The following is a 24598-nucleotide window of genomic DNA, read 5'->3' on the forward strand; positions in this document are numbered from 1 at the left end:
TAACACTGCATGGGCCTACATACAAACATGCACAGGAGCACACAAACTCGTCAGCCCGACAGCAGCTGGTCACATGACCTGTTGCCCCACTTTGTTTTACAGTAATTAGTCTAAGGACCTACACTATGTACAGTATATCCTCAATTTTCTTAAACATCAAACGCACATATGCACGCCTGAGTGGAGAATGTTTACAATGCTGCATCACATCATCAACGCTGAATATATTATGAAGTGTTTGTCTATGTGTGTGTGTGTGTGTGTGGTCTTATGCAACACAGGAGATTAGTGTCAAAACAGGACACAGATGCTAGGGAGCTAGCTGGTGAGTCCTGGGATTTGCCCTCCCCATCCTCCTCTTCACTCTTAATTTTTCTCACTTTTCCTCCTCACTTATCTCTCGTGTACATAATGCATCAATATCTAGTATGGGCCACGTGTATCCATACAGCAACAGAGAATTAACCAGACAAATTACGCCATTAAAGTGTTTTGATTAAAAATTTAAGTGTTGTGATTAAATCAAACGCTGATTTGATCACTTCCCGTATTCACTGGTTGAGAAAATATCAAATGCATCTCCTTTTCCCTTTAAAACGGATGCAAATTATAATTATTCGTTACCACCCCCATTGAGGTGCCCAACGGTGTGGGAATAGTTATATAAGACTGATGCAATTAAATATGACTAACTACGATCATTACATTTAACTTGAGAAAGAAACCTGCAGCAGATATTTCAAAGATTCAAAGATGGAAGGTAGTATCTGTTGACAGGATGCAACAGCTGCACAAAAAAATACCAGTTAAAGAAATTCCTAGACTTAGTACATTACTTTGCGACAAATGGAATTTGCTAATTATACAACTGAAGACTTTGTACCCTTCTGTGAAGATAATAGCTGACAATTGCTACTAGGCTGCAGATATGCGTAACATGAGGCGCAATTAAGTCACTGATCACCACACCAAATTCAGCCACGGTCTGGTACATGTGTAGTTTGCATATGCATAAAAAAATATAGTTAATGAACAATAAAAATAAAGGAGGTGAATTAGACCCGTTTACTAAACCAACAGATACACGACAAACAACTGAACTTTATGGAACATAAAAGCAATAACGGGAAAGATTAAACTGTGAATCATAATAGGATGAGGTCATCTATGCTCCATTGTTTGGGAGAGAGGCATCACATATGTGCCGAGTCGTGTTTTCAACACCTTGACAGTATTTATATCTATATAAAAAGTACAAGAAATTTAAAGAACACATTTGGGGTCACAGCACGATAAATTCAAACTTACAAAGTCCCAACAGGTTGTCTGAAGCAGAGCTGTGGCTAATGCAGGAGGTCCACACATTTTTCTACTTCTATTTCTAAATAATATTCATTTTGCACTACTATTACAGTATTCACAGGCTAAATCAAAACAGTATATGAAATAAGTTACGTTCACAGTCAACTCATTGGTAAAATAAGTTACATGTAGATAGATAGATAGATAGATAGATAGATAGATAGATAGATCTTTATTGTCATTGTCACACATGTAAAATCAATCCATCAGTAAAGCAACTATAGTTTCTTTTTCAAGGTAACTGGCAACACTGCTAGAAGCCTGCAGCTTTTCTTGGTAATACCCTCAAAAGACTGGACACAAGTCTGAGCCTCATCTTTCATGTACACAACATGCACTTACTGTAGAGTACTGATGGAGGCTTGTGGAGGGTTTAAGAGGGATGGATTGTCAAAGGTGTAATTAGAGTTGTTGTGTTCACGCATGTGCCATCTGTTCATAAAAAAATCATTATGCCCTCAAGCTACAATTTCTCTGTTATTAAAGCACACAAGGACAGAAGAGATGACAAAAAGCAAAAGGCAAGCTTATTGACAACGAGTCATAGTCACATTTTTGTCTGTTAAAAAACACTTATTCAATTTATTTTGAATACATTTTTTCATTTTCTTCGATGTATAAATAAGACCCCATCAAAAGCCTATTTGTTAGCCCGATGCATGGAGAAACAGTAATTGTTAAATAAAATAGGTTTTTGTTGTTCTTGGTAGACGTGATACAGAGCAGTTCCTTTTTTTTTTTTTTAACGTTTGCACTTTTCATCTCAAAGTGTTACAAAAAAAAATTAAGCAAACAATCAAGAGAAACAACAATATTCCTCCAGTAGTTTCATAATAATAATTTGACTTTTCATAATTTTGTTGTGTGGTCCTTATACTTCTTTGTACCAAATAATCTACAATAGTGGGGGACTAATAACTTGCAAATATGAACACAAATAGAATTGCAAATTGTGAGTCATGCTGACACAAGTTTCAGGCTGCAGAAGAAAGCTCGGGGCTGCAATGAAACTAGATGCGTACACGTGTCTGTTTGTGGCGGTTAACTATGCAGGGACCTTTCACAACAGACAAAGTCATGGGAAGTTAAAAATAAATGAGGCAAATCTGTTTTGCAAATGGAAACACGACCTGCAGTTTAACAACAGCAAGCGACATCCCTGGAATGTACACAGGCAACATGTGTGTACATTTTGTACATTCTGATCTGTCTTATTTTTAAGCTGCACTGGATCCACCAACAGCTTTATCGTGTATAATCTGACGTGCAGGATTTTTGATGTGATGAATACACTGGTCCAGATGGTGCCCCAGTCATGGCCAGAACCAAACACTTTAATGTTTGGATTCTAGGATGCAGTTGTTACATGTATTTATGAGACTAACAGGTGCATCTGTTTCAAAACTCATAATCATGAGGTCAACGATGTACCCAAGTTAAAGCCCTTAATCCTGTTTTCCAGTAAAAGAGAATCCTTCTTGACAGACAATCGAGGAAATTAACTTCCCCAACAAACCAGACAGGCACAACAGATAAAGCATTTATATTTAAACTTCATTTAAAATGTCTCTTTCTAATTGCTTCATTTGCCTTGGCTAAGAGCACATCACCTGGCTTGGGTGCATCGGGGTAACAAAAAAATGACTACATTTGGCATTGAGAGGGGAAAGGAAAGGAGCTTAAATGGGTCCGAGGCAGAAAGCGAGAAAGGCGAACGTGGATGCAGAGAAGACTAAGATAGAAGTAAAGCCAGAGCGTGTGTTATTAATGTGTGCACCAGGGTGTTTGTGTTTGTTACAAGCACTGGCATTAGTCCCAGCCGAAGGAACGTTTATGCTGCCAAACTTTTACTCAGTCTTCGTCCATGCCAGGGTCAAAACACAAATGCGCGCGCATACACACGCACATGCGCACACACACACACACACGCACACACACACACACACACACACACACACACACACACACACACACACACACACACACACACACACACACACACACACACACACACACACACACACACACACACACACACACACACTCACACACAAGGAGACGTGACATTGTATTAGAAGGGGAAACAAGGAAATGTAATTGTTAAAGAAGGCGAAACACTTAGGGTAATGACCCATGAGACGAAGGTGATGGATAAGCAGGCAGCGATGACTGCATTTGTAGCAAAAACAGATGAAGATGACGATAGAGTGGTTAGAGAGAGGTAAAGAGAGAGAGTGAGAGAGAGAGAGAGGGATGGAGCGGGAGGGGAGGGAGGATCACTGCAAGCATGTGAGGAACAGAACGCAAAGGAGAGAGCAAAGAGAGCGGTAAAGACTCACAGAGGACTAAAGGATTATTAGAGATGTGAGCAAACAGACGAGAGGACAATCAAGGGACTGGAAAAGACGAGGAAAACATCAAGTAAGTCTGCGTGTGTGTGTGTGCATTGTACGTGTGTTTATGTGCAGATAGAATCAAATAGTCTAACAACCCACTGTGGAGCCCTTTCCAGTCCACAGTCAGCTCATTGTGGACATACAAGCAGGTATTTGAAAGGAGGTGATGCGCAAACAGACACCACAGAACCAATGAGACCACTAAAACAAACAAAAACAATCAAACAACGTGAAACTCTATCGAGAGCGCATTTTGCCGCACAGCTCTTCAGATGTGACAGCTGTGCATCTTTGCGTAATTTTCTTCAAGTAATAGTAACTACACAGGCACGGGGACCAAATGCATCCACCCAAGTAACCTTCTGTGCCTTTCTGTATTCGTGACAATTAACACTTTTACACCCTGCAGTTCCAGATGTTCCCGACCGACTACGTGTGTGAGTCAAAGAGGCAGAGCGGCTCAGCTGATTGCTATTAAAAGCCCATGTGCCAATCGTTCTAATATGGGATTATATTGCAGGGCAATAACCCTCCTCTCATACACTAATGCTGGGCCTGTGCTGCAGGCGGAAAGATGAGAGTCACAAAGTCAGCTCGCATGCATTTTCAGGAATAAGAGAACCAAAGCAGTTCATTTCTGTCGCTCAAGTTACACTCTGCACTCCTGTAAACCCTGTGGGGCTAATTATTGGAAGCTGTGTAGACCTGCAGGTCCTAAAAGATGTCAAGGGTGCAAACGTACCAGTGAGGGTAACAGCTTTGTTTGTGTACCATGGTGGAACCTCTGAAATTGAATGTAATTTGTTTTTTGGACATACTCATTTGTTGAGTTTTACCATGGAAAATAGTGAAAATGGAAATAATTAGTTTGAGAGTTTAACTGCAACAATGATGAAACTTTTATTGATCCACATAAATGTTGTGCCAAGATGAATGCTGTGGCAGACTTAATTTTCCTGTCACACAACTGTGAAAATAAGTTAAATAAGGTTAAAAATGTGAAACGCAAACCCAACTTGATTTATTCAGTGACTTGAAAAATGTGAATGACCGCACGCATGCGCGTACGCACGCAGAATAGCACCACAGGGTATTCAGACTGCTGGAAAATAAGAAGGGGAATGAGCAGAAGAAGCTAACACTTATCTTATTGTGTATCCTATAAATATAATTCCACTTGCTTCTCTTTTTGTGTCAGGTAACGGACCAAGTTTCAGGTTGCTTCCATCTTGGCTATCATTCTGTTTTATGTCACAATCATGGCGTCTTTGGTTCAATCGAGGCTTAAGCGACCACACATGAGGATTTGCGATGGTAAATACTGAATAGGTTCAACATTTACAATTATCAGCCCCAACAGCTCAGATAATGCCAATCTGTGTTATCATGTAAAACTCACTCAACACACCCATACTTTAATCAACCAGGATAATCTTTTAGATATAAATAATTAGGCCTAGGCTGATTTTGGGCACAAGATAAGGAATATTTTAATTAACATTTGGTGTGATCGTCAATATGTGTGGAACCCACTTTGGAGCTTTTTCTATGAGACTGTATAATGATATATTCTTTGATTTCTTCAATCTGTTTTTTTTTTTTATCCAGAAAATACCGATTGGGCCACTAAGCCCGCAACATAGTTATGCAAAATATAATACAAATAAAAACAGTAAAAAGCGAATAAACACTGAATACAGTACATGCAATTAGGTATTTTTTCAACAATATAGTTGCCCATCAAAAACGCTCTAATAATAACGCAGAATGTAAAGATTAGGATACTGCAGTCTGTCATCAACATTCTTATCATTCAGACTCACAAACAAACACACACTCACAAACTTTGTCAGTTGCACCTAATTTGATGTAATTTAGAAGATTGCTGCTTTGACAATTTACTTTCTCTCACGGATAAACAATCACTCAATATATCTCTCGAGCCATCAATCTATCAATATATAATATATCCCGCACCACTGAATAATCATTGAAGATACTCTAGTGCCAAAAAACAGGGAGAGTTAATCATTTGATGTCAATATACAACATCACGGGAATAGAACTTCTGACTTTGTATGGGAACGAGGGTGAAGATGTATGAGGAAGACAGCCAGGTTGATGACGGACAGGTTGAAGACAACATGCAGACAGGATGAGTGATAAGTCAGTGCAAAGATAAGAGGATGGAGTGAGAGAAAAGAGCAGTGAGCAATGGATGTACATGGACGTGTGTGAGCTCCAGCTGTAACAGATGAGCAAAATTACTGCCGCAAGAGAGGTAAACTCCAAATCTTAGTTTTCCTCACGAAACCAGCACACCCCAGGCAACAAATCGATTCCATTGGTAGATGGATTTGTCAAAAACTTGCATTGCTTTAATATATCATTCCTTCTCTGCTTGTATAGGTTGCTAATGACTCATAAAAAAGTGTCACTCATAAATCAGAAGAAGACATACTTTTTCTTCCTGTGTGGGCCTTGACTCGATCGACATGTCACTATGAATTACATCCCGTTTAGCATGAGAACAAAAAGCTGCAAAAAGGCTGACTGAATTCCCTTGATGAAAGAGATGACAGGAGCGAGTACCCACTGAAAATTGAAATAGTGTAAGGGATCAATTTTATTCATTATTTATGGCTCTCGTCTTCATTAGGGTCACGGGTGAGCTGGAGCCAGGGTACACCTTGGACTGGTGACCAATCAATTTCTGGCCACATACGTATGGATACACAATCACGTTGGCAACAGAATGTTCAGCCCAGTTGAACTCTACTGTCAAATGGGAAAAAGAAAAGAGAACTTTGTGATCTACAATATTCGCAAGCAAATGCTGAAGTAATACAAAATAGCGATAAGCATGTATACCTAATTTGTGAATACTGACTTATGTACATTAGCAAAATCCAATTTTCTTCTCCTACTGATTTTATCTTCACTTAAGTGTGTATTCTCCAAATGGATAAGCGGTAATTGTTTTTATTAATTGTGATCTCAAAATCAAACAAAATAATGATGATGATTAATATTTTTTCCATAGTGGCCTAGTCCTACTGAAATTGCAAATGCACTATACAAATGATATTTGATAATAGCCCTGTGATTGGCTGGCAACAGTCCAATGTACACCCTTCCGCTCGTCCGAAGTCAACTGGGGTAGAATTCTGCTCACCCGTGACTGTGAGGAGGATAAGCACTGTATAAAATGGTTGGATGCACTTTATTATATTGTGGAACCCCAACTTGACAAGAATCCTAAAATTGAATTTCTTGTTTACATCATGCCGCATCCCACCACACAAATCAAACATCAGTCAGAGTTGTGTTGTACAGTAATTTACACGCAAACCAAAACTATTGAAGAAAAAAAAAAACACAGCCGCAACAATGAGAAGCTACTTGGGAAAAAAATTAATTACAGCAAGTGAAACAAAGAGACGGAGCAAAACTGGAACGTAAATTCACCATGAAACTCCAAATTACATTTTCTATTACTGCAATGGATTTTGAATGTGAAGTGATGATGTTTTTCCAGCTAACTTGAAAAAAGAGAAAATAATTCATTTTGTCACATGCTGCTTCAGTGGGAACTTTTGGGTTTAATTAGATCGGCCCGGCTGACATGTTTGTCTTTTTGCATGATTCGTAGATTAGCTTTGGTGACATCTGGCTCTTCAGCTGAGAAGCTGATTGAAGCACATTGTCCCTTAAAATTACAGATGCGTCCAATTAAAGTTAACAGCAAAAAGGAGCGAGGAAGAAAATAGCCGGGTTGGTGTTCTGCTCGCTTTGTTTTTGCTAGTTACTTTTTCTGAGGTGCCAGCATCATGACACTTTTGATGAAATGTTGAAAAAGATAAAGTTGGGATCAGGCAGAAGACCTACATCTGCAGAATCATAATTTTCCAATTCTCAGCAGAAATGTATACAATTCAATGGGAAAATGATGAGAACTGCAGAAAATACCAGAAATAACACATAAACATCTTCTTAGTACTCATGCTAAAATAGCCATTATCATATTAAGTTATGCATGTGTTGTCAACAATAAGCTCCGTCTTTCTTTGGAGACAGAACAGCCATCACGTCCCTCTTACAGTCAGACAAGGATCTGTGCAGGGATCAGGTCTCGCTTTGTGTTGTTGGCTTTCATAAATATGCAAAGAAATCTCTGGTGAGAATCTTGCAGGTTTATTTGGATTCATTTGAAGACGACCCTCAAGGCTATTGCCAATGGGGCTGTATCTTAAGTTTCTGTTTCTACAATCTTCAGATTTTAGAAACAGGTGCACTGATCAAGAGGCATTTTCTCTCCAGTTCTCGGTTTCAAGTGACATTCTTACAGTTGCAAAGTCACCCAAATGTGTCGTAGGACCCCCCTATATTAAGATTGCATCAATATCATCAAAGTGAAATGATCCATAACATGAAATGCGTGTTTTGGGAAAAAAAAAATATCAACGTGACTACACCACCCAAAAGGCGATGAGCCTCAACAAAGTCATAAAGCATTTACTGTCTTCTGAATGTGAGGCTTTGAGGATGAAGGAGCCAAAAGTGTAATTACAGGGCACTAATGCGAGTCTCAATCCGGTGCACATTTACACGTTCACACACATACACGTGCACGCAAGCACACACAAACACACACGCGTCAATCGCCTGTTGAATAATTGACCTCACCTTGAGACGACATGGAACATGATTCGTTGTGCAGCTAGTACTCTGTTACAAGTGTAGCAGAGTGTGTGGCCATGCACTTAAAAACACCCCCCCCCCCTCTCTTCCCCACTTAATCTAAAAAGCCAGCGGCATACCAAGCCATGAAGATGAACTGAATAACACAGAATTTGACAATTGCAAACGAATTACAGTGGTTGACTGTCTCTCATACAAGCACTAACTTACTACCACAAGAAAATGTGACTTGAAATATTTCTAGTGGAAAACGAAGTTTTAAAGTACAAATTATAACATTTAATTCGAGGAAAACATAGATTGCTCTGGCTTCTGTAGCCACAATTTTTACGACTAGTTTCTTGTGCATCGGATTAGACGCAAATATGTTCTGCTAAGCTGTTATGCTAATTCTGTTATTTGAAACCTTTTCGACCTCAACCTCGACTAAAGCCCCAAGTCCATCTGAAGACAAACAGCCCAAAAGAATGATGATGCAACCATCATGCTTCACTTTGGGTATGGTGTTGTTTTGGTGATGAGCAGTAACAATTATGGAATGTTTTGGCCAAAAAGTACACAGAAATATTTATTAAACCAAGTGATCAGTTACATCAAGGACAAAGATGTTTGGAATGTTATTGGCATTGGCTTCATTAATCGAGTTTGACACAGAAGACATGCTTTCAGTCAGACCAGATTTGTGAAGTATTAGTTTTTTTAGCTTTCTTCTAGCTTTTCTACAATTTCTGTACATTAACAAAACAAAATAATCACTCACTGTTTTGTTTTTTGATTGCCAATTGAAAATGGAAAGAACAAACATATTCAGATTTCTGTCTAACTCTAATAAATTGTGCAGTGGTTGCATCGCTCGGTGTACAGCAGGTTTAATGGGTCGAAAGAAGCTCATCCTAATATATTTCATCTTCGCCAAAAGCCAAAATGTTTATACAACCCAAGTGCCACACAAGAATGCAGAGACACTCCCAGCCCCACCACACACACATGCATGTGTGCACACACGCACGCACACATGCACACATGCACGCATGCACGCGCGCACAGGCACACACACACACGCACACACACACGTGCACATGCACAAGCATATGCTCACGCAGACCTCTGGCCTGTGCACGGCAGACAATTGGCGAGAAGCACAAACATAGCAACTGGCAAATTAAATTCACAGCATGTAGAAACGGATTTCAGTAAATCGAAAAAGACGCTGCTCAAAACTCAGTGTCGTGTTTAAAGGTTAGGTGTGTGTTCATGCATGTGTGTCTTTAATAACAGATTCAAACATATACTTGCATTGCGTATTGATTACTCGCAAGTGCGGCTTTACAAATCTCCCTTATTTGCGTGCATGCTTTTATGTTTCCCCCTTTTCTGTCTTTCGTCTTCAGACAATTCTTCCTGTCACTTTTAGAGATTTCAACTTGGGAAAATTGGCCTTTCCATCTCTTACCCTGACATCCGTACATTACTCTCATCTCATGGACAATCAATCCTTCTTCCTCTGTTCTCTCGCCTCTTATGCTGCTCACAACTTCTTTGTGACTACCTATGCTGCTGTTACCCTAGCGCTCCTCATTTGTCGCCTCCTCATTTGTCGCCTCCTCATTCGGCCCCCCCCATCCCCCTCGGGCAACAGCATTCCCTCCCCTTCTCCTCCACGCTCATTTTTCACCATCAGGGGTATGGATGCGGGTGAACTACAAGCAGAGGATCAGAGCATATATGTGAACGACGATTGAAAGCATGACAAAGATTTGGAAAAGTGGCTGGTGAGCAGGGAAAAATAAACACAAAAGATTGGCAAGTGGCAGTTGCACTCAAACATACCACAAAGGCAACAGTTTGCCGTTTGTCAAAATTGCAAGCAGATATACAAACATCTGTCCCTGTTGAGATCTCAGTTTCTGATAAGGGGAGCCGACACACATAACAATAATAGAGTCAGCAAGAACCTGATTTTCAATTAAAAATGACGAGGCACGATAGCAACAATTAAAAGTTACCAAAACGCTAGCAGTTAGCCAAGCCTCTATTACTTCCTCAAATTACTACTTTTTTTTCTAGCTTGTAACACAGACTGGTCTTGGTAGTACAACAGACATCTGAGTCAGAGGAGGAAACTTTTACTTGTTGTTGGAGATATTGACATGAGTGCTGGCCGTTTATATCCCCCATGTGTGAAGTCTCTCATATTTTAAAAACTCGATAAAATGTTAAAAATCGGAATGCATCTCGTCCACTTTACACACAAAATTTCAATGAGATCCGTGCACATGAAAAGAAAAACAAGTATTACTTCTGCAGACAGAATATGAATTCAATGTTACCACTACGACAGCTAACGCCAACAGTTTTGAATCAGCTTTTGTAGTGGAACTAATAAAGATTGTGCAGATTTGCCAGTTTGTGACCTACTTATGTGTGGTTTAAAAATATGCAGTTGCTAGTTAAAATGGGACTGGCAACCAGTCCATGGTGAACTCAGCCACTCACCCAAAGTCAGCAAGGGCTGGTCCTATGTGAGGAAGGATGAATGCATAGAAAATGGATGGGTGGGTGAGTAGTTTGAATCATATTTGCGTGACTAAATGGTGCTGACATGCAACTGCTAAGAAGGAGGGGGAGATGCAATGCTCACTTACACACATATCGAGTGTAGTATATAAACACCTGGTGACATTGAATCTGGTGTGGCTGCAGTTTGGAGAAACAAATCGGCGGAAATGAGATGAAGTGAAATTGCCTTCAACAGACTATGCCGGAGTCGCAAAGCAAACACTGGAGTATACATTCTTAAATATGCAGACACCTGCTGTCAATACACTCACAATCTCATACACAAACATTGTCTGGCTCACTTGTCTCACTTGCAGGAAGATGATCACCTGCAATTTATTTTCCACTTCTCTTTCCTCTATACACTGAGGTTTGTCTCAAATTTAGATTTATCATGCAATCATTACACACAAACACACAGATGATGAAAAAATTACTGGTCAAAACCTGTTTGCACATTTCAGAACCAAGGCTACACACGCACAGATGATGCAAAACTCAGTGGTCAAAACCTGTTTGTACATTTCAGAACCAAGGCTAGTACAGTGAACCTTATTAAACAAAGTTAATAATGGTAAGATATTGAGAAGTCCTTGAGCCAAACACATTAACGTTATTAATTTATTAAGAGAAAATGCAGGAATGTTGCTGAGGTTGGAGGCTTTGTGTGATGCTGACTCCCACAACGATGCCACTTGCCAAAGTCAGCAACACCTTTGAATTTTACATTTGACCAAAACCACAATGGTACAAAACACTCACTGTTGTCAGAGCTGTTTCATCAAACCTAAATAGAATCACTTCTATTTGTGAACAAATCAGAACTTGGAGGAAATCACCACTGACAAAACCTTAATCTAATGTAATGTTAACAGGCCCCAAAATAAAATAAATGTTTATTTTTTCTTTTTTTTTGGGAGACGGTCAGGAAAGACAGCTAAAAAGATTTTTTTTAATTCGTACAATAATTCACATTATCTTATGCTTTAATTTAACAATATCAAATGTTTTGGCAGCATGTTGACGTAGTGGTTAGCAAGTCTGCCTGCCTGTCTCATCTAAAGCGTCTGGCCTCGGGCCACCTATGACAAGTGTGCAAGTGAGCAACTATGAATGGTTGTCTAAATTCGCCATGCAACAGAGTGACGTCGAGTCTGGGTGTACCCCTCCTCTCTCCCAAAGTAAGCTGGTAGGGACTGGAGCTCACCCCCAACCTCTTTTCTAATTCTTTGATTACCTTGTCTAGCTTTACTGAACACAAAGCGTGAATGTAAAGTGAGCATTATTATCTTAGAAAGGGTACATTATTTTAAATACAACTCCTGTTGGAAGTGTAGCTAATGAATTGGTCTTTTTTAGTTCCTGCAGCAGGTAAAGATCTGTTTCTATCACCCACCTGCTGATCTAATAAGAGCTTGATTGAGTCGTATTGAGCCGGCACCGCAGCAATGTTTGAGGCTCACGGATGGTGCTAATGTCGGTATCTTCATGGCAGGCTGGATGATTATTCTTGTACTCTACCGCTTTTTCTTTCAGTCACTGTCTTTTTCTTTTTCCCCAGATGCACAGAGTCTCTGCCAACTCATCATCTTCGGGTCGTTGGTCAGAAGCTGGGAAAAACCTTGACAATGGCAAATTGCTGAACTACTGAGGGGATCATTAATGAAAGGGCATTGAGTTGTAGAGTGGGTATTGAATGCCGAGCTGTCCCCTGCCAGCACACTACCACTTTTCTGACCCACTTTCGATTGGACGTAATCTGGCTGACTCTGACTGATGTCCCTGCTCGCTCCATCCCTCTTCAGCTCCCCGGGGGGCTGAGGCAACCTGCCGAGGAGCATGGGCAGGAGGGTGTCCGACCCAACAAATCCCGTGCCCGCGCTGGGAGTACCCTTAGCAGTGGGACGATGGGGCCCACTATGCAGTGTTGGGGTACAGACTTCTCCTGGATTGCGAACTCTTCCTTCCATCAAACGACACGTCAGCGAAGTGGCCAACCCGCAGCAAGCCCTCACCATGGCAACAAGTGCAGAGGAGACAGGAGGAGTTATCAGGAGTGACGGCAACAGTCTGTCACTGTCCAAGGAGGCGTCTCAGAACGAAATCAACAACCAAACACAGGATGACATGGGGTCACAAGGGTCGGGCAGTGGCGTTTACTGCCAGATAAAAATGATACGGACGAATCCAACAGACTCAAAGGGGAAAAGGGCATCAAAGTACACCAATGGCAGCGTGGTGGGTTCTGACATGGTCGGAGGCGTTTGCACTGAGGCCCCAGAGGAAAAGCAGCAGAGCCAAGAGAAAAGAAAGGTGCAGTCTTTACGTGGGGAGCAACATCATTCTGTGTTAAAGACTGGGGTCGTTTGCACGACGGTTCATGCCACCCCACCGCGGCCCTGTCGGATGGCGGCGACCTCCTCGCCCCAACTGTGCGGAACGTGCGGGAGGAGACGGTCGCAGCTTACCCAATGCACGGGCGCATGTCGCAGGAGGGGAGCACCTCAAATATCATCAAGCCAGACTTTACCACACCCCGCATGGAAGCAGGGTACAGTGCCGAACTACTCAAGAAAAGAGTCGGCCCTGGACCCCAAAAACCAAGACACATCAGTTAAAACCAGTAAAATCCCGCAGTTGTCACACACAATACCAAAAAGACACAATTCTAACTCCAGTAGTGCAGCACCCACTCGGAATAAAACAAAGAATCAGCAGACAAGGCCGCATTCTGCAGAGTTTACACACTGCAAGGACACAGCCACACAAACAGCTGACACACAACCTAGCAGGACTGTCTCACAGGCACCACCAACAAACTCATCCACTAAAACAGAACCACTTTTATCAGACAAACACAAGCATGATAAAAGTCAGTATGCAAATTTAAACTCCAAGCCTCCAGAACCTTCTGGTCAAACAAATACAAAATGTAGCACCCCTCCATCTCTCCCTGCAAAGAAATCCTCCAAAATGACTGTCTCCAAACCATCCAGTCTCACAGATTCCAACAAAAACATACAACAGACAAACAGTCCCAAACAAAACTGCTCTAAAGAGACTAAACTAAAGGACTTTCCAAAACAAAAGAGCAAATCGTTTGATGACCACACTCAGTCTTGCAAGACGCACAACACAGCGCAATGTAACGGCGCTCCACCAGGACTACTGGCTGGGAGTGCCCCTCGTGGCCTGGAGTGCAAGTTACAGAGTGTAGAAGAGAACCTTGTGTCCAATCAAGAGAAGATCAAGGTGCTCCTCAATGTCATCCTGGACCTGGAGAAGAGTAAGGCCCTCAGCGAAGGGTGAGGCAATGTGCTGATCATTACTTTTACATGTTTACAAAATAAAATAGAGTTGAGGAGCTCATTTAAAATAGTTTTCTCAGGGATTCATAGAACGGTGGCCTTCACTATGATGACTCAGGTCCCATTGATTGCTCGGTGTGTTGTCCACTTGAGACAACCCTTACCTCCGATATAAAAACCTGGTGCAACCACTGGCTCGTTGGTGTAATGTAATACATTCCAAATGCCATGCCTGTGGAGATTTAATGTAAAGTGTGTAAGTATGTGTAATCCTATCTCAATTCCTGAGGGCATCGAGTCAATTCCTTGCAAATCCAACACTCATATCTCATCTACCTTATAAGGTGACTAGTCACCATGGTAACACCATTCCTTCCAAACGAGAAGGTATTGACCCGGAGATGGGGGGAAGAAAATCAGTTCCCCAAGCCCTCGCCAGTTATTTATTTTATTCCCGAAACATCTAAATTAGCCAATGCCCTCACCTAATTTACCAAACGCTGTCCACTTTTCTCTCTTTGAACCTGCTCCCAGTTATGTACCACTTAAACCTTCAGATGAAGTGCAGTGCTGTACCCCTTTCCCCTGCTTCTTCATATTTCTTTCCGCAAACCTAAACACATTTCTGACTAACAACCACCATGTTTCTTCTTTCTCACCTTCTGGCATCTGCTTCCACCCTGACAACCTGTCTAACACTCAAGTACATCGTTACGTGCTTTGATTCATCTTGCTATCTGCACTCTCATTTTCACCTCATTTATCTCCTGCAGCCTACACAATGTTTAAGCTTTACATTTAACTTCCTTTCAAGCACTCTTTCTTAACGAATGCTGATCTCACGTGATGTTACACACATGTGGTCATGCCATTAAGCCCCTAACCCACTGAGGGTTTTCAAATACAGTGAAAGTTGTGTTCTCTGCAGGGTTTGTTCAAGGTTGCAAATGTTCTCCGATAAATATTCAAATTTTCCTTGCGACAAGAATCACTAAAACAGTTGGTGAAAGTTTTGTGAACATTTGCGACCCCGAGGAATTCTGATGCGAATGCAACATTCGTTGAGACTCGCAATTGTTTGCCCCTCAGTGGGATGGGAGCTTAATGGCACGACCACATGTGTGTTATATCACGTGAGATCAGCATTACTGTCTCTGGGATGGCACTCAAAACCTCGCTAATATAGTGCATGTAGATGGTGCTGAATTGATTGTCAAAAAATTGAGTCTCGAAGACGATTCATTATGTCTTAAAGCATTTGAATCTTATTGGGGTGGACTTTTAAATTGCAGCCAGAATAGGTGCTGTTGAATAGCTCCCTACTATTTTGTAGTCTAAAGAAAAACAAGACAATATCATCTATGGAAACTTAAGATACATCCTACTTCACCATCAAACTAAAAGGATGTTTCTAATTCTCTGCCTCGCTCATGAATATGGACAATAAAAGCACCCTTCTTTTTTTCTCATGGCATTATATTTTCATTGGAGTTTCATCTGATGAGGGCCGTAAATGTAACAACTGTATTGAGCAGGTAATTAATCTCCCTTCAAGAAAAAAAGGGATCTAATTGTTACATTGGCACGTCTGTTTAAGACATGCGACCATTGCCAGGTTACGTATATCATTTAGCGTGTCCATCTAGATTCCTTTTAAACACAGGAGTGCCCTCGTCCCCTCTCAGGGTCGACAGATGTCCCGCACAGCAGGATAATCCCTATCAGATTACATTTGTGAAATGCAATTAAATCTTTAAGGCTCCTAAATTGAGTGTGCAGTCACTACAGCACTGCACATTAGTAGCTGAGTGTTGGGGACATTTATATCTCATCTTAAGTAGTTAAAAAACTGAGGATGGAAAAGACGATTTGAATGGGTGGGGAAGAGTATAAGAAATGTGATTTCAGCTCACAGAAGGAAACTGCGATAAAGCAAAGAGACGTCTGCTGCTGTGCTCAGCTAAAATAAACAATCAAGGCTTGCTTTTGTTAATGGTAAATACAATAGGAGTCACGCGGTCTATCTTAATGAATTAAAACAGCTATTTTACAGGCAGGCATCAGTTGTCTTCATGTTGAAAGGGAAAACAAAGTGGTCGTACATTGTGGCCAGGCCTATGTTTTGATTTCTCCCAATTATCCTACACAGACAGTACAGGCGAATGTCTGCCGTTAGATTGGCGAACATTTGGCATCTTGAACGAACCCTGTCATCTATTTTTAATTTAGGGATACCGCCTGATTCATGATTCAAGAGAGGGAATGTTTTCTATAATTGCAACTGACCGACAAACGAACCAACCCACCAGTCAACAGCAACCAAAACAATTTGATTTTTTTGTATCGATTTCCCTACAAATTTCAGTTGAGAATCTTAATACAGCTGCTGTGGCATCTTTCTTTAGGAAAAAGTAACACCTATTGAATTTGCACATCATGTCCTCAGAGAATACGATCAAACGTCTTCTCTGGCTTCAAGAAAACACTCGGGACAAAGATCCTTTTCAATATTGTGAGATACATATATTGTATCGGTAAACCTCACGTGCTATTTTGGTCTCTACAACAAAGAGACCCAGCTGTGTGCAGTATAAGTGGGTGGAGAGAGCAAGGAAGGTTGTGACATGACAAGTACAACTAAAAGTAAGAAAAATGACTTCTAACTTGCACAATTACACACAGTGTTGTCATTGTTTCTTCTATTACAACAAAAGTTCAAGGTCACAAAATAATATAGTTGATCATATTTCACTCAAGTGGAAGGGATTACTGGGCTTGTACACACTGATAGAAGCAAAAACTTTAATTAGTAATTCATTTATATTGGTAGTATTCATTGTAAAAAGTGTGTATTTATTTGTATAAAATTCATTTTTAGCCAAATTCCATGTGTATTTTCTCTACTTATTTTCTGTACTTGTTTTATATTAAATTGTATGCATCTATTTTTTTGCAAGAAAGGTATTTTTCAATAAGAACATAAAGCAATTCAGTAGGAAATAAGAACACAATCAGATACTGTGAGATATGTGAAGCGCTTGTTTATCATTTCTGCAGCCGAAGCTCATACAGAACGGGTCAGGACATTAACAACTGTCCCACCTGCCAAAAGACAGCCTGCATCATCTACAGGTAAAAAGAGAAGCTAATGTGATGTGTGGATAGGACTGTACATTATTTGTTTTGATGGTGACGTTTGTTTTTTTTCCTTCTCTACTTTCCCTGCTTCAAAACCTTCATCAAATAATTATTTTTGTTTCATTTTTCACTACCTCTTCAGTCTGGTCTCCTGCCGAGTTTGCCCTTCCTACTCCTCCTGATACTATAGACAGTACACATCACAGTTTTGATGTATGAAATGTATGAACTCATCTCTCATTGTTTAAAATCAATATGTGAGTAATGTGATGCGCTCCCTCAGAAAGTTATATACTCAAAGCAACATTCTGTGAATGCAAGCACATCACAATTGATCTGTCGTGCTTGTCTTTGTGGCCAGAGTGTAATACCTTGGTAAGTCATAGCGTTTGGGGATCCTGTGCAGTTTAGGGGTGTGTGTTGTTACATTCTGATACAACACACTGTATACCAGTTTAATCCGACAGTCATTATGCAAATCAGCAGGTTCTCATCTCGTGAAAGCAGCCTAATTTGCATTTCATGTCGTGTGTTGTAGCCTGGATCCATGCGCGCATTGCCAAAAGCCTTTAAAATTCCTACCACACTGACTGCACACACTTAGCTGCAATAAAATGCAATATTCCCTGCACAAATGCAAATACAGTATCCTCGGGTAGACAGGTGCTAATTAATCAAAAAAATCACAAGCACTTTGCTTGGTTTGTCAAAATTTTCCCATTTATCAGTTTCATTTGTGCAAGCAGTCCACGATGACCTATAAAAGCACGCAGAATCATGCACCCCTCAGAGGGATTTTTGCATGCTGAATGACAAATATACAAAAAAAAGTCAGACAATTTGTGCTTTGGCCATTGTAAAATAATGCATTCATCCATCCCTTGATGCATTGTTCCTCAATTATTTTTTGTTATGCCCCCCAAGGAAGAATAAAATATTTCACGCAACTCTCCTCAGTGACTATAAATAAAATCATTTGTCTATAAAATTGTAATAAGTACACCTCTGCATAACATTGTAGCCGCTCCCCAGGCGCTGCACCCCACCCTCATCCCGAGGGAGGCCAGACATTATTTGAGAGGGACTGCCTGAAAGGAAATTCTTGCCGGCTGAGATGAGGGCGGCGCCTGGGATTGAAACATCAACTCTAATGATTTGTGATTTCAAAAATTGGGTTTTGATGTGGGCTGGCTGCCGGAAGATATTTTGATTTTACCGTTCTTAATTAAAGTCAATGACGGGAGACAAAAGGATAAACTTTTGACAGCCCCTCCGTTTTCCTCTGACAGCAAGGAATAGAAATCCCATATGCACTTCATCATAAAAAGAGAGCATACCAGATAAAAACATTCCAAAGCAGAAGAGTTCTGGCTATGATGCGGGGAATTAATCCCTGACACTTTCAAGTGAAATTGGTTGTGTTGACTTTCAAACAACTATTTACCCCAAGCATATCCGATCAGTGCTGTTCTGTGGGGAGAATAAACCACAACAATTGAAGACAAATAGAAAAACATTGAGGAACATGTTACAGTTTGACTTACGACTTCTAACATTGTGCCCTTATTCATGATCACCTTACACCTTCACTTTGGCCATCTTGTGTCAGATGGTTAACATTATTAGGGTTATTAAATTGCCAAAGGAAATTCTCAAAGGTCGTGATGCAGATGCAGAGAATGGAAAGAAAGTCTAATATATTTGCATAAATGACCACTATAAGAGTTTATTTTGTATTTTAATTTCAAATGGAGGTAGACCATGACCAAAGACAAGTGTGCCAATTTGGGTAGACTGGTGCCGGTACGCTCGGCGTCAAAACGGGCTTATTGTCATTTTCGTCATAACGCAAGTCTAGTCTAACATGTTTGGGGCCATGTTGCCAGTGCACATAGCAGCCTCGCACATGACGTACCAGCTTATTTGATGACACAGTAGTCTCAATTAGCGTAAAAGCTGGTGGATCGTCATTTTTGTGCAGGGTCATTTACTTAGGCGAGTTTGTGAATTTGACAGACGCACCACGACAGACTGGGCATTCCTGCCTCGCCCACCAACGCATCTGCAGATTTCGGATTTTGCTGGAATAGACCGATACTTGTAGAAAGGTCCTGTCTGAGTCTAGCAAAATACCAGAAGAAAGAATACTGCACCCATGCAACAGTAGAAAGAAAACTCCACCCATGCGCACAGCTAGACTGCACTTTGCACTAGACTTGCACCTGCAACTAAAATAGAGTCAAGGTATAGAGTCTAATGTTCTACAATACAGTACAGTAAGTGGACGTGGATGTCTCGTCTGGTGCATCTTCCTGACATGATTTTTTGATGGGATCTCTACCCATTAGAGTTGTAAACCTCACAGCCTCCTTCATCCTTGATCTGTTATTCCGTGCACAGAGAACTCTCCATTGTCCTCTGTCGCAGCATATGAGGTCCTTACTCAGCCTCTTATGCAGCTCATCTAACTGCTCTTTTGAGGCTCTTCCCTTCCTCGTTCACTCTGCGCTGACCTCAGATTCATGAAAGCAGAGGGCTTTCAAAATTCCATCTCTCTGAAAGTATTATTTTCTCTCTGCTCGCATCACATGACTGTTTTTTTTTCTATTCATAGGATACTTTTCCTTTCAACACAAATGTATGTCAGAAAAGTTTTAAAACTGTTGTCAAAAAATATTCATTTTGAACCCAAGAGGCGAGAAATCTCATGCCACAGAATGAGGAATGCATGAAGGTGTGGCAGACTGAGAAAGTGTATTAGATTTGAGGATGATACCTTAGAAGGGGAAAATTATATGCAATATACGTATGTTGGAGACACCAGTCCTGAAACTGTTCTGACACACTTCATCTACAGTACAGACACATCCATGACTGTTTTCTTTAAGCAGTTTTGCATGTATAAGAGAGTCAAACTCAGAATACAGTGATAAAGACATGTGAAATATCGATAGCTTAATAGAATATACTTCATGTCTTTATCACTGTATTCTGAGTTTGACTCCCATCCATCCATCCATCCATCCATCCATCCATCCATCCATCCATCCATCCATCCATCCATCCATCCATCCATCCATCCATCCATCCATCCATCCATCCATCCATCCATCCATCCATCCAGTACTATTAATGGCTGAATAGGGAAATTCAATTGACAATGCGTGCTCACACAAACACATGCAGGCACACACGCACGCACTAAAACTACATCGTAAGTAAAGAAGATATGAGTATCTTCTAAAAAAAAAAAAAATGACCTGCAGCGGTGGACACTTCAGAGATATTGGGTTGGAAGGATTGAGCGGTGGGGGAGCTCGGTATGATTGGGGGGTGGGGGGTGTTTTTTGTGGGGGTGGTGGTGAGAGAGTTTTACTTTGAACACATCACACAAACCATCCAGCCTTTCCACATTCTTTGCTTATGTACTTCACCCTGGTGGTTTCATTTCGAGCGCACCAATTCCTTCTTCTCTCGTCTCAAGAGCTGTTGACAAATGAGGAAGGCTACGGCCAGATGCATGCGTTAACATCTTGATTTTAAAGCATTTTCTTAAAATTCTGAGGTGTTTAGTTAGTGGAATTTGCCCTTCAAATCGATATTTCCTCCATCCTTCTCTTCTCTTATGCAATAAGTTGTTTGATGTTCTTCATGACGGTCTAAAAATTAGATGCATAATAATAAAAATAAAAAACTGCGACTTGACGTGCGACATTAAACCTGCGTCTAAATTGTGGCCATTACTGCGTGTCCACATTAACCACATCTCTCGTCCTCCCTCTCTGCAGTGTGGAGCACGACTTCCGCCAGCAGGAGGGACGCTTCCAGGGGGTGATGGAGTACCTGGAGGGAGAGTACGATGTGCCTGCACCCCTTCTGACCAAAGCCGCAGTGGCCACATCCCAGGCCAACCGGCCCAGCGCCAAAGCCCGTGTCAAGAAACTCCGCAAGAAGTGTTTCTGGTGGCTCTGATAGTAGCACAGCAGTCTCTAAGGGATACAAGTGTAGTTGAGTCCAGAATGTTCCATTGCAAGGGAATTTGACTGTGGTACAGTGGCTTTGGAAAATAAGTGGAAATGGGACAAACATATGAAGTTCATAGGAGCTGCTAAACTTCCAATGTACGGTATAACCAGACCTATATTTTTATTTTGTGGTCCAAGTGGGGAGCCTATCTTACTATTATATAGCCTGTAGCATACAGATGGAGAAGTAAGACATATTGCCACTTGGCAAAGTGTTTGTCCTGGAAGATATATTCAAAGGACTCATCGCTGAATGATTTCATCAATACAGATGAAAATGAAACACAATGTGGCTGTTTTGGCAAAATTACAATGGCAAAAACTGAGAACCAAAATAACATATATATTTAAAAAATCCCTGGAATTGAACAGCCTGATGTTGGATGTAGCGCTAAGTGAAGCACCAATGAGGACATGTGGAGGAACTCAATCTGAGGAACTCAACAGGGCAATAAAGGGACAGCCTGTTTGGGTGGAGTCAGCAAAGTGTTTGAAATGTTAACGGTGAATACATTAAGAGACATGATGGAGCAGCTGATGACAGACTGACAACCTGTCTCGTGGTATTAACATTTGTGTCACCGCTGACCCACTCACTGATGGATTCTATACAGCATTTCCATTTAAAGTGGGCTTCCACTTTCGGCTCAAACTTTCTACACTTAGAGTATATTCATTCAGGATTCATACACATGCAACAAAAGAAAATCTGTTGCAAAATGTGCGTACACCAGCAATGTATTCATTGTTCGTAATTGGTTTGTATGTAATGTTCCCAAATGTGCCGGGTTTAGGCCAATCTGAGCCCAAAGTAGCAACATAGAGCGAAAAACATCCTTTTAATATAAACAGTTGGTTACAAACTAATGCAGTCTGGATTGGGCAAATATTTGTGACATCATTTCAACATTCTGTCCACACGAAGGCCACAGCATTATTGAAGCCCATTTCTATTTGGCACACTCAGAGAGGTCTTGATTTAAATAAAACATGTTTAAGAACATTTCTGAAAACAGAAAGACTAAGAATTAGTAGTATAGCCCATTTGAGCACTTTCATTCTCATCTTTAGTTATTGAGAACAATTGCAATATGCAGTTCGCGTCCCATTGACCATGTGTGAGCATACTGTACATCACAGGGAGAAAATGGAATGGTAGGTTAAACATGTTGATGTAATAGCCAGCATGTGGACAAGGGTATTGCTTTTGGTGGTCGCTTTAATGTTGTCACTACATGGAAAACATGTGATGGTCTGGTAAGATACAGTGTATTAGATTTGACAGGGATAGGAGGCATGGAAGCCAAGACTTCCCCTCTTCCCAGCCATGTCATCCAGCTCTTCTGTGACATTCCAGAGGCATTCCAAAGCCAACCGGGAGACATAGCATGTCATCCCTGTGGCAACCACCTAAGGGAATATGCCCAGAACACCTCACCAGGGAGGTGTCGTGGAGGTCCTGAGGAGAAGCCCCAATTGCAGAGGAGCTGAAACTCTACTCTGAGCACCACCCACATGACCGAGCTTCTATTTTCTATCTTCTTATTATAAGTTATTGCAGCCACTTGTTCTTTGGGCCATGACCCACAGCTTCTGATTATAGGTGAGGGTGGGATTGTAGTTCAGCTGGTACAGTACAGAAAGCTTTGCCTTTTTGCTCAGCTACCTCTTCACCGCGACAGATCGATTACTGCAGACATTGCACCAACCGGCCTGTCGATCTCCTGCTCCATCCTCCCCTCACTCGTGAATGAGACACAAAGGGTCAAACACCTTCTCCAAGTTTGCAAAGCACATGTAGATTGGTTGTGGTAACTCCCATGCAACCTTGAGGACCCTGTCCAAGATGCCAATGATGAAGATGCAGTGCTAAATTAACACCTATCTGACGGAATCAATCGAAAATTAGCATTCTTTGCTTAATGGCTACAGAAATTTGGGGTGATCTCAGTAGCTAGTACATGGTAATAATGTTGTGGCCAGTTAGTGTGCACTACACAAAATATTTTGATACATCGAGTATAAATTTGACAGCCTTAAAGCTGCAGCCTAGGTATTCACGATACAATAAAGATACTCCCACAACAGACAAAATAAACCCCCAAACTCATCAAAATGTTAAACAAGTCTGTTCTTCAGGTTGACACAGTGGATTCAATTCAAGTAAGTTGACAGGTAAATGATTTACGGTATATAGATGCAGATATTTTCTTTTTAGAAGTGAACTGCTTGTGCAATAAAACAAATAGCCAAACACCCCCCCCCCCCCCCCCCCACACACACACACACACACACGCTCACACTTCGTAACAGTCACCCACAAATAAAGACAATTCAGTTCTAGTTCTAAGCAATACAAACTCTAACCTTGTAAGCCTCATTCAACTAATTGCTGACAAGTAGCTAACAATTACAACCCTGGATGTTCTTAGACTTAAAAATGCAGCAGTCTATTACAAATGTTTTGGGTATTTGCCCCAAAGTTCTCCTATAATGGTGTCCATGCATCTCCTCGTATTTCTCCCATGTGTACAATAAACTAGTTTATTTTCCACAAGGCGCGTCTTTTGCTGACTCAACATGAAGTCAACTGTGTAAATTGCGAGCATGCTGCTGTTCCAAAACAACACCCAAAGAGTCAATAAATCTATCTGATATACTGCCATACTGTTTGCACAGGTATAACACTTAGCAACAGCTAAACTCACTCATTGGCCACAAAATTAGTTATGATTGCTTCATGTAATGAAATCCTATACAAGGATTTTTCTAAAGATAACAAGTCTAAGTTTTGATTGAAACTTTCAGAAAGGCACCATTTTTATTGTGTTTGTAGTTTGCTGTGGCACCAAACAGTTGTGCACCACTGCAAACTACAAACACAATAAAATGAAGTGGTGCTTTGAGACACAAGTGACCCTGACTTGGGCAGTGAACTCAACTTAGCTCTCTTGACAACAAAAAGAAGTTTAGCACAATAAGTCTTAAGAAAATAGGCTTCAAGCTGTTTGATGCCACTTTCAGATAAGGTTTACAGTCAAACTAACATAAAATAAGGACAATTACAAGTTGTCTATTTAAAACAACCACATACATTGTGCCTTTGATG

The 24598-nt window shown here is 40.9% G+C and overlaps 2 protein-coding genes across 2 annotated transcripts in view; one reads left to right on the forward strand and one right to left on the reverse strand.

The window, feature by feature from the left end:
- Positions 1 to 24598, reverse strand: part of LOC119128704 (dedicator of cytokinesis protein 2-like) — an 88490-nt gene that overhangs the window by 15264 nt on the left and 48628 nt on the right. The gene's annotated exons all lie outside the window — the stretch shown is intronic.
- LOC119128705 (INSYN2B protein) lies at positions 3609 to 24046 on the forward strand. The gene is made up of 4 exons (XM_037261398.1): positions 3609 to 3783; positions 12580 to 14323; positions 17384 to 17458; positions 21253 to 24046. The coding sequence occupies exons 2-4, from the start codon at positions 12858 to 12860 to the stop codon at positions 21434 to 21436; spliced, it is 1725 nt and encodes a 574-aa protein (XP_037117293.1). The 5' UTR covers positions 3609 to 3783; positions 12580 to 12857; the 3' UTR covers positions 21437 to 24046.

Source organism: Syngnathus acus, chromosome 10, assembly GCF_901709675.1.
Source record: "Syngnathus acus chromosome 10, fSynAcu1.2, whole genome shotgun sequence".
Lineage (NCBI taxonomy): Eukaryota > Metazoa > Chordata > Actinopteri > Syngnathiformes > Syngnathidae > Syngnathus > Syngnathus acus.